Source organism: Pholis gunnellus, assembly GCF_910591455.1.
Source record: "Pholis gunnellus genome assembly, chromosome: 9".
Classification (NCBI taxonomy): Eukaryota; Metazoa; Chordata; class Actinopteri; order Perciformes; family Pholidae; genus Pholis; species Pholis gunnellus.
Genome location: NC_136535.1, coordinates 6,278,656 through 6,290,316, shown reverse-complemented (window position 1 = coordinate 6,290,316; position 11,661 = coordinate 6,278,656). Strand labels below are relative to the sequence as shown.

At 43.9% G+C, this 11,661-nt stretch overlaps 1 protein-coding gene across 1 annotated transcript; it reads left to right on the top strand.

The window, feature by feature from the left end:
* Window positions 1-1,955: 1,955 nt before the first annotated feature.
* LOC306701125 (echinoderm microtubule-associated protein-like 1) lies at window positions 1,956-11,354 on the top strand (the record flags this gene model as incomplete). The annotated part of the gene is made up of 4 exons (XM_079166372.1): window positions 1,956-2,028; window positions 10,616-10,855; window positions 11,040-11,157; window positions 11,249-11,354. The coding sequence occupies 4 exons, from the start codon at window positions 1,956-1,958 to the stop codon at window positions 11,352-11,354; spliced, it is 537 nt and encodes a 178-aa protein (XP_079022498.1).
* Between the last annotated feature and the right edge of the window lie 307 nt (window positions 11,355-11,661).

The window sequence follows — 11,661 nt, the reverse complement described above, 5'->3', positions numbered from 1 at the left end:
AAGCAGCAACATTAATCAACAGGATATAACTTTTTTTTTATCCAAAATATATGGAGTATTTGAAAATATGAAACTGCATGTTGTCATCTACTGTTTCTAACATACGGTCATTCTATTGCCTTGACTTTTTATTTGGCTTTGGCTTTGACCTGCTCCGTCTCCGACCTGGGCCGGTGCACCCCACCTTATGACATTCAATCAACGTGATGGAGAGGTGAACAGTCACAACCAAACACTTTACTCTTTGTTTTTCTGTTCAAATAACAACAATCTGTCCATAATAACGCTTCAAGGGATCGAAATATATTGCTGTGATGTAGCCTATTGCAGAGCCCTGACGTAGCTGAAATGAAAATTTGGAAAAAATATATATATTAGACACTTTGACTTTGCATCTACTTCACGTTCACTAAAGCAACAACACAATACGATGGAAAAAGAAATATCAGTGCCAATAACTCTGTGAACACGAAAATAACTTTGATTAAACTATATCACGAACTGTATGGCATCAAACAATTCACCGCTTAATCGAAAACTTGAGTCTTGTTGAGTAGCCTACATGGATAAATAAATATGAAACTGTATGTAGTCATCTACTGTTTCTAAGATACGGTCATTCTATTGCCTTGAGTTTTATCTTGAAATGTATACTTCCGGGTTACCTGTCGTTCTTTGCGTCTCTTTTTAAAGGCAAAAACTAAAAAGGGATTTGCAAGAACAAAAATTGGCTCATTATTTCACTTTGGTTCTCTCACTTTTCACTTTTTGGATTCAAACAAAAAAACGGAAAAAACATTGTATTTCTGTATTTTCGTTTGTTCGATTAAACGGTAAAACAGACTATCGAAACGTACACGGACCTTTTAACCTCCCGCTTTGCATAACTAGTCTTTGGCTTTGGCATCAATTACCAACACGTGTGTTGCACACCGTCTCCCAATGAATTATTCAGGCCCCGACACCGACACCGGGATCACCTTTCTCTGGTCACGAACTACAGCTTCAGACATGTGAGACGTGCAGTGCCGGTTTTATTCAATGTGTACAGTTAGATTCATCTCTCTCGCGCCTTCAATGACCAGGAGCCGGAGCTATTGGAGAGGCTGTTGCTATAGTAACAGCGGTACGCAGGGCAGGCGAGGATAGTTCATCAAGTGTTACGTAGATGGTTACCGGAAGCCGAGTGTGTCTGTTCAAAATAAAAGCGCTTATCGTCACACCACTACATGTAAGTGAATTAATTCATAGGCTAATACATATTTGAATAAAATGATTAACCCAGCTATTACATGGAATAACATAGTACTATCTGTAGCTAAAAATCAAATCCCAAAAGTGATATCGTGAATTTTATTTAGGTGAAATGTGAATTGTTTTTAACTGGAAATCTGCTGGAAAGCAAAGTGACAATCAATGTGAAATATTGAGGGCATTATTAAGAGATGGATTTTATGTGTGACTGTTATTTGAGTTATAGCTTAGCCTAAATATGTGACCGCTCAAGAAAGGCACGTTTTCTTTTTTTAATGAAACTTTAGTAGTAATATATATATATATATATATATATATATATATATATATATATATATATGACTCATGCCATCCAAATGTTGTTAAAATCATGTATAGGCGCACATATAACATAAACATTATAGTCGCAAATGGGGTGCCCGTCGCTATTACTCTTACTTTGAAATTCACTAACGGAAGAACAGTATGCACAGTGTGCAGCTTAACGCTGGCAGCGAGGCAGCAGCGGGAGAGAGTAGTGAGGGTGGGAGCAGGAGAGCAGGTAAAGGTGCATGTGTCTGTCCGTTTATGAACGAGGAGGAGACGGGAAGGGGTGACGGCGCGAAGAAGAGACGGAGAGGGGACGAGGAAAAAGAGGACAAAGGAGCCGACGGAGAGGAGGACAGAGCCTGGACGAAGGAAGGAAGGAGAAGGAGAAGGGGATGTCGGAGAGGATCGCTTCGTGCGGGAGTCTGTATGACAGCACCAACCTGCTGCTACAGTACTGCAACAACGGTGAGAGAGCCCTCCGCTTCTCGTTCCACCGCAGCACACGCAACAGAAACACAAGGGAGATGATGAATTGACCGTGAATGTGTTTAAAAATGTGCACGAATCGAACCAGACATGTATTGACAACGACGTAAATTCGGCGGAGAGGCTGAAAGTCACATAATGTTCCACCTGCCCATCAGTCACTGCTCAAATTAGCCCGATGGGATGTATATGAATGTCATTCATTTTTTTCATCTTAAATACTCTTGCAATGCTAGCTTGATACAAAACAAAAATATTGTCTATACATTTTTTGAATATTTAAATATTTATTTCCACCACTTTTCTCTCTGATTGTAGTATTTTTGGTGATAATTGAGGGGTTAGAGATTGAAATATTTCCCTTTTTTATTAACTATCTCATCAGATGTCATTGAGTCTGTGTCCTTTGCCTCAGACATGATTGAAGCCACAGCTTCACAACACTGTCTCGTTGACTCGTCGCCTGTATTCACTCACAATGTGAACGCAGGATGGCGGTTGTCATTGTGAATGGGACCCTTGTTATGATCACAATGTTGCAGGACGTGGTCCATTTCCTGGTTCTGAAACACATGATGCTCTCTGATGGCCTTGTCTCATATATGCTGCTCTTCTCCCTGCTGCAGCCTTGAGTCTCTGTATCTATATCACATCCTGCTTTACAAATATCATGCAAATGCTGCGCTGCTGCCAGGACAGATCACATCTGTGGTGGAGACAATGGCTGATTATTAAGTAGAGTCTCTGTCGGTCTCTCCAGCTGTTTCAAACACAGTGGATTGCCATTTTTATCACTTCTTGGAGGCGTAAATGAATGCATGCAAAGTGATGCCGTGATCCCCAGAGAAACCAGACAGCCATATTGAGCGCCAGGTGCAGAGACAGTAAGGGGGGGGGGGGGGGGGTCACGGGAGTCTGATCGTTGTCCAAGATGTAACACGTGCCGTTCAGACTGCTCGGACAGTGTTGTGGTCCAAAGCCTCCCGCAGCTCCCAGGTGTCAAGATTTAAGTGCAGACTGTGAGACAAACGCACGAGTCCTGTGCACCGAGCTTCAGATCTCAGAGCAGGCGAGAGAGTGACGGTAAATATAGAAATATAAAGCCAGCTGCAGGTTACCAGAAGGGCTCGTCGAGTGACAGCTGGTCCTGCAGTGAGGGATCAGCCACCCTTTATTTCTGCAAGGGCCGAGTGGTTTAAGTGTTAACGTATTGGACTGAGGTGGAGTGGTCAGAGAATCGGTGTCTAAGGGAAGGTCCTCACAACCATAGGAAAAGAGGCCTGTCTGGTGTTTGCTGACATTTACAGAAAATAGTTTTGATGCGTTCTCCAACTCAGAGGTCAGAGGTCAATCTCTCTGGAGCATCTTACTACGGACACTTCAGCCTGAACTCTCCCTATCCTGTGTGCTCACAGGCTCGAGAGTCTGCAGGGTCACCATCCAACCGGCGCTTTCGAGGCTCCATTTCATGCCGTAACAAACCGATGTATCGCGGCACGTTGCAACCGCTTTCATATGCAGACATTTTGGGGTTGAGCCTTAAAGGGAGAACACCGTGACGTCAGGTGGCAGACGGCGGTGAGGGGGTTCCACTCCGCTGGGCCGCTGCAGGTGAGATGCAGGCTGGAGAACGATGATAACAGGAGAGTCTGTGTGTGCTGGTTGGTCTCAGCGGCGTCTGCCGAGCGAGCTTCAATCGACCAACTTCCTTCTTCCGTTTCTATTGTTGCGTTTATCCGTCCGTCTCTCCTCCTCTGCCATCTGTCCTCTCACTGTAACCAGAGATCCTCCACATCAGTGGTCATCAGATCTGCCACCTGGTTCACACGTCTTGAGCAAATACACTTTGTGTTCTCCCTTTTTATAGTTTTGTTTTTAAAGATGTATTGAACTCAGGTGCGGGGTACATGTTTTATGACTGTGAAGGGGACTCTAAATGTCCTGTTATCTAAATGATCCCGCTGAGGTATTAACTCCACAAGAAGCATAAAACCCTCAGGATTAGCTCAACACACTTTAGATTTTTTTCATCAAGCAGACTGCATCAAAAGCGTGCACCACTGCCCATTTCATGTTTTAATCATCCCAAAATCAGCACAGAGACCTATAGTGAAGCAATTCAAAATGAGGTTCTCAATTCTTTTTTTGCCAAGGACCCCCAAGATGGAGAATAAATGTTTGTCTTTAGTGTCTGCAGGACGTCTGTGCCTGCTGGCATTCTGTGCAATTCTGTGTCTCACTCTCAGATTTAATTAAGTCTCCAGCAGGGCGTGGAGAATACTTAGTGCTCACATCCCACACAATTGAATCTAGGCAAAGAGAGAGTGGAATCTTTTCCTTAAAAACAACCCCGGTATTTTATGATTCAGCCTTGTGGGAGGGGTGAAACGTAATCTCTGTGTAAGCTCTAAAAAAATACACGCATGAACAGAGTGCACGGTGACACCAGGAGCACGTCTACAGCGTGGAGGGTATACCACCGCAGGTGCATGTGTGCAGTGCAGCGTACGGTACGATCTCTCAGCTGTAGATGGAGACGAGAGGACTGAAGCGGTGTTGCAGCAACGGGAGCTGTCAGTCGCAGCACGGTGTACTGCTGCACAGACGGCACTTAGCTGATTGCGCTGTAGGGTTTGGCCTCAGTCTGGTGTGTCCGATGCAGAAGAGGAACAACCGGTTTTTAAAGAGGATGTTGAATGATGATGGATTGTAGAATTTGATCATTTGAAGAGTATTATAGTACTGTACTCCATCTATTTAAAGACCTGTTTCCCTTTGGTTTAAGAAGGGTGTTTTCAGTTCAAGTTAAAGGGAAAGACTGATGTTATGTTTCTCTTATTGTCGAAACTACCAAAACCAGTCTCTCGGTGCCCTGTCTGTGGGCCTGAATCGATTGGTTCTTATACACAATGTAAATCTTAAAAAATATGTCACTAATGTTTCTGTAAATTTACATATTTTTTTGTTTTGGTATTATTTTCACTTGTGGATTAATCCAAATCTGCGCTCTACTAGTGTGTGTTTGGGGCAACAGGACGGTGTGTGTGTGTGTGCGCGATTGATTGATGGTTTTGGTGATGAAGGACCATGTCACAGAGGGTTTCGAATAGTTTTTGGACAACAATGGAGCTCTATGGCTCAGTGAAAGAAGATTTATCAGGCTTTAGCTACACAGACTATACATGTTGGATTTGCTCTTTTTCTTGGGATTCATTGACAATAATAATAATAAAAAAATAAAATATTACGAGATCTGTCTAATTCAGACTTTCTGTAATTAATTAATCCAAGTACAAGAATACATTGTGACGCTCATTTGGTAAATTTTGAACTTTAGTTATATGCAAATGTAACGTGTGTGTGTGTGTGTGTGTGTGTGTGTGTGTGTGTGTGTGTGTGTGTGTGTGTGTGTGTGTGTGTGTGTGTGTGTGTGTGTGTGTGTGAGTGTGAGAGTGTGAGAGAGAGCTTGATCCTTGAGTCTGGCTGTCTGCAGCATCTCTTCCTGGTGGTGCCTGGCTGTACAGATGCTGGTGCAGTGTGTGTTTGTGGCCCTGCGCCAGGCTCCACCCCTTCTGCCTGTGTCCTCTGCCTATAGCTAACAAGAGAGGAGGAGGAGGAGGAGTGGAAGTGAAGAAGAAGAGGGAGGAGGGGGTGATGAAGAGGGAGTGTTCCGGGAAGCAAGGGAGAGAGTGGAGGCGGAGGAGGGAGTGGTTGACCGGGCCTAGGACGGGAGTTTGTGAGTGAGTGTGTGTGTGTAATAGAGAGAGAGAGAGAGAGAGATCACAGACGGGGAGGGGAGGGAGTCTGACTCCAGAGAGCCTCTGGGGAGAGAAGTGTAAAAGCTGACCGACAGTACTGTGGACTGACCGTCTGGTTTGACTGACAGGAGGAGTGAGCAGACACTTAGTGTGGACACAATGACAGGTAGGACCAGACCGGTCTCCATCACTTCACTGCACCATGAATATTTCAGCAGCCTGCAATGTTCTCATTGCCCTGCACCGACCTCCCATTGTCCATCTCTCTCTCTCTCTCTCTGTCTCTCTCACACACACAACCTCTGCATTTCATCATCCATATCTTCTCCATCTTTCCTTTTACTCCCGTCCCTCCAACTCCTCCTCCTCCTCCTCTCCATCCATGCTTCTGTCTTTTCTTTTTTTTTGTCCACCACCGTTCTACCTCCCTGATGGCAGCCATGTGTCTGCATCGGCCTCGTGTCAGCTGGGTTATAAGTAACACTTGACAGTAATGTCTGTCTGTGCTGGGATGGTGAGGGAAGTTAGCTTGTAATGTGTGTGTGCGCTTCGCCTGCTGAATATCAAATAGACGTGGCCTCTGGTTCATAAGGAGAGTAATGGAATACTGCTGAGGTGGAACTGTTGTTTGTGTGTGTGATAATTCAAGGGCAAATGGAAAAGTAGGAGGCTCTGCAGCGGGTTTTTAAACAGGTGTGCTGACTAGAGAGAGGAGATGAAGGTGAACCCAGCTGATCTCTCCATCTTTTTCTCTCTTCCTATGCATCCCTCTTTACTCTTGCTCTTCAGTATATACAGTGTATAACATGCAGCATGATCAGTTGAATGTAAAGAATGTGAGCAGCGCTGCATCTCAAACTAAACATGCTAACATGTTAGCATGGGGCAGAAATCCTATGTTTTATCTATGTTACGTTGCGCCAGGCTGAAACACAACTCCCCCTCCACAAAACACATCAACCGGTTAATAAACGTACTAAACATGAAACCGAGAGCATGTGAAACGTTTCACGCTCAATGCATTTGCATACAAACGTGATAACATTTAGCTTTGCAGGATCCAAGAGTTGTTAACGCCTATGCTTAACCTGCCAGTTGGAGGCATTTTGACATCGTAAGATTACAGCATAAGATTAGGATTTAACTCAAAGCACGTCTGAGGTTTAATTCTCTGGTGCCCCACTTACTTAAAACAAACTTGACCCTGTTTGTGCCCTGCTGGTGGTGAAGATTATTGCTATTTTGCAGTGAAGCTTCTAAATGATTGCACTTTGTACGCGCTTAAATGATCAGGGCCGTCCTCGACTAAAGAAGTTCTTGGTTTCACCACAAAGAATCCTTCATGTGCTCAGAAGGTTCTTGGAAATAATCTCACAATGTGAATTAGAAAGTACATCATTCGCAGAGGTAGCTGCTTTACATACACAGTATGTACTCTCTTTAATACGTGTGTAAACAGGCCTCAGTGTGTAGCAGAGAGGAGAGCATTGAGCTACTTCAGACTCTAAAACGGTCTCTTCTGTGTTCTGTCCCTGTGTCCTCCTCATTCGGTGTCTCTGTTCAAATCGGCGGACCTTCTGGCAGTTTGGATAAACAAGAACATCGTCGCAATTCAGCCGAAGATGAATCATTCTCTTGTTTCTCTCACTGCGAGTCCTTTCTGTTCCTTTCTCCCTCCATCTCCTCCCACCAATAGTTTGTTCTCTCTTCCTTCTGCTCACTCGTAAACCCCACCGCCTGTGTTTTGGCCTCGCCTGTATTCTATTATGAGAAAGAGGCATTTCTTTTCTATCCTGTAAAAACAACAACAACAAGTGCTTCATTTCTCCCACAGGTGAGAGTTGGAATCGCTCTGTAAATCCTGTGAATTACTGCGATGGTTTCTCTGCCTCATCTCTGTGATTAGTAGATGGAGTAATGTTAGCGTGGCGAATGTACGGTAGCAGGACGGTAAAGACACCGTTCAGGAAGTGAGACTTTGCTTTATTTGTATTGTTTTTACCCTACAAAACATCTGTAGGAAGAATGCTTTCAAGTGAATTAACTGTCCGTGATTCATGTGCGACGTCTTGAGTTTTAATTTCCTAATGGGTCATTGACTCTGAAACGGCGTTTAGACCACGGTGGAGGCTTTTAGAAGCTGGCTTGTGTTTGAAGGTATGATTGAATTGAGTATTTACTGTAGTCTGAAGTTGTATTAGTATTAATTGCATTAGCTGTATGACTGGTTGTGTGCACCTTCACAGGGGGGCAAATGAGCCAGTAGCTAAATCTGCTGCAAAGCATTTCTTCTCCTCGTATACGATTAGTTTTTTTGGTCCATAAAAAGAAATGAAATAAACTAAACTTAAAAAAAAGAAGAAGCAGAAATGATCAGCACTTTTTTAACAAAAGTCTTATGTCATTTGGATAAACCGGTCTCATTCTAATACATCAGATAAACATTGACCACAAGGAAACGATGACGTTATGCTGCTGGTCCATGCTAATCTCCCTTTAGCTTGATGTCCGTATGTAAATCTGAAGCTGGATTTCCCTTTTGGCCCGGTCTCATTTGAGTGCAGGATGTGATACAGTTACAGTACAACAGTACTCTCTGTGTTTGTACAGATGTACAGGTGTTTGAAGGCCGATGCCGAAATGTTCAGCACTTTCTGTTACTGTAGTTATTTGATGAGATATATTCTTTTCAACCTCATCTCTGCAGAGTACAGTTTTGATCTGCGGGGTTCAAGTGTACTTCTTTCTCAGTTGGTGTAATATTCAAAAGCTCTGTCCCTTGCTTGAGGATATGAATCTACATTTGTGATCTTGGTGGTTGTACTTCCTGACTGAGAGGGCACAGGGCTTAAAATTCAGGATGCATGAAGGGTCGAGACGTTCCAGCCAACCCAGAAACTTGTTTTTTTTTTATCAGGCTGTAATCTGTTAATGTGGGCCACAGATTAATAATCCACTCTGGGCAGTTTGCCTTCAATAATGTAGCCTCCGGTGATGTCATCATGGTGGGTGTGAGGAGGGTGGACGATTAGGCTGGAAAGAGTTCAATTCAATACGAGAGGAATAAAGGCAGAGAACAGGTGTGAGGGGGCTGGAATCAACAGCCGCTCATTTGCGTGCGTGCGTGCGTGCGTGTGTGTGATATATTTCATATATGGAAAGTTTTGCTCCAGAAATACATTTGAGAAATAAAATCTGCATGTCAGAGTGCTGAGAACGCTTAGTGATTAAAACTGATTACTGTTTGCTTGTTAACAGATGTGAGCAGCCATGCAGGATCTCTGTGAGGCTGCACTTTGACACAGTGTTGTTGTTGTTTTTAGCTAAATGCTAACATGTTGATGTGTAGCAGGTTTAATATTTACCATGTTCACTCTCTTAGTTAAGCATGTTAGCATGCTAACATTTGCTAATTAACACTAAACACAATGTACAACTCTTATTTTTTAGCTAAATGCTACATGCTCACAACGACAATGCTAACATGTTGATGTGTAGCAGGTTTAATATTTACCGCGTTCTCTCTTATAGTTAAGCATGTTAGCATGCTAACATTAGCTAATTAACACTAAACATGGTGTACAGCTGAGGCTGATGGGATTAGTTTCGTAGGCCCTGTGGACTTCTCTTGTAAATATTAATGTTTACAATCAGTAGTTCTTACCAAACTGCATGTATCCTGGAGGCCAAACACATATTTTGAATGTATTCCCTTCCTCATTAAACATTTGCAAACACAAACATTTTTGAATAGTTCAAACCTGCATTATTTACACATTGACATTACTGTCCTCAGCAGTTGGCTGCGATGGTGATGAGAACAAAATGATCAAACGATATAAAGAAAATGGAAACCTGCTGGGCCAAACATCGCTATAGTTAGAAACCCCACAGGGCTTCTTTTAAATCTTAATGCATGCAGATGTAATGCACAAGGACAAAGCTTTGTTTCTTTTCTCTCCCATGCTGTCCATACAAAGCAACCTCACAACCCGGTGTTGTGTTTCTTCTGTCACTCACACTCGCACACAGTCTAAATTATTAAAGCCAGTAAAGTTTCCTGTATGCTCTTATGCCACCTGAGAAACTCTAAACCGTTTATTCACACAGCAGCAGTAGCAGGTATCAACAACACTCAGCCAAAGCAGCTGCTTGTGTTTATGGTCAAATAAACGAGCCTAAATGTTCAAGTGCCCAGGCAGCCATTACTCATGGTTCCAATATTTTAATCCTCTATTTGTCTTTCCTTCTTCCAGTCCCTCGGATGCACAGCGTCGGTGTCTTCACTCTCACATAAACATGTGGTCAAGTTCATTTTTATTTCTGCTAAGTGCTCATTGCTGTTTTCTTTCAGCACTGCACGTCCATATAATCTAGCATTAGTCAGACTGAACCATGTCTTTTCCCTTGTATTTCCACATGACCAGTATAAACTGGGATTTTGGAAGTCGTTACTGATTTTCATCCCGTGCGAATCTGCCGTGTCCGTAATTTGTCAAGTACAAAATGTCACTACAAATTACCTATCATACTCCTACAATCACAGAGGTAATCGGCATCTCGGGGGGTTGTATTTTAAAAGATTTTTTTCTTTGCTACGTGCTTTTATTGACAATTTATGAATAAAAGTTTTGACACATTTAGAAGTGCAAATTCAGGAGGCTCATCTGGCTGTAACCGTGCAAGTTGTAGTAGTGCCCACACTGTTTATATTCATAATGAACAGAGTGAATATGCTCTGACCTGCCCATCGTGTCCCATCAGTTCAAATCTAAACCTAAAACCCCCTCTCTCTCCCTCTGGTCCAGATGACACGGTGTCGGCCGGTAGCAACATGGACATGGAGGACCGGGTTTCCCACCTGGAGCAGAAGCTGCAGCTGCAGGAGGACGAGATCCAGCTCTTGAAGGCCGCCCTGGCTGACGCCCTGCGCCGCCTGGGCTCCTGCGAGGAGCAGAGCCCGGGGGTGCAGCCCGGAGGTGGCCACGCCGCCGGGAGGAGACCTCTGGCTTCCTCAGCGTCGGCAGCGCCTACCAAGGGTAAGAAAGGTAACCAATGAACAAGAGAGGCAACGTCCTGCAGGCCTTTCCCTGGCTAGTTCTTCATCAGTCATCATGCATCGTCAGTATTTCTGCACACATGTTCCTGCAACCATTCCGTAACACATCCCACATTGTTGGCATCTATCGATCCCTCTTCTGCTGAAGCTGATAATAATTTGTTACCTTTCAGTGCGTCAGCTCCTGCAGGCTCTTCCCTCCAGGCCTCTGAGTAACGGCTACGTTCAGCAGAAACGCCTCCTCTCCTCCCCTTCCTCTCCTAAAAAGGAGTTGCCACAGTCCATTAAGAGGTATGCAAAGCACAAAACCAAAAAAAGTCCCAAGATTATTCAACCTTCAATGTTCCCTCACTTTTTAATTTTTCCTTTTCCTCTCCCTCAGGAAGAGCATGTCCACAGAGCGTCTCACCCTGGTGAGGAGAGAGATGGGAGCGGAGAGTCGCAGTCGAACCACCTCCTCCAGCAGCTCCTCCGGAGGCAAAAGGTAGCGGACTCGTCCAGCGTGTCGCCGTATCATGCGGATATTAAGCGCTGTGTTTCTAGACCCATGAACACCTTCTACCTGAAAACAAACTACTCCTTTTGCCTCTAATAAGCCCAAAGAAGATGTTTGTGTGTCGTGGGTCAGCAGGGCTGTGGAGGAGTTTAATGGGTCATATTAGGTTGTTTTAACGAGCTGTCTTACCTCTCCACTCTGTCTGTAGACACACTGTGTGACAGTCAAGAGGCTGCAAGATGAAGAGTGAGAGTGTTTGGTTAGACTGACTTAAGTTATTTCAGGTATGAGATATGGAG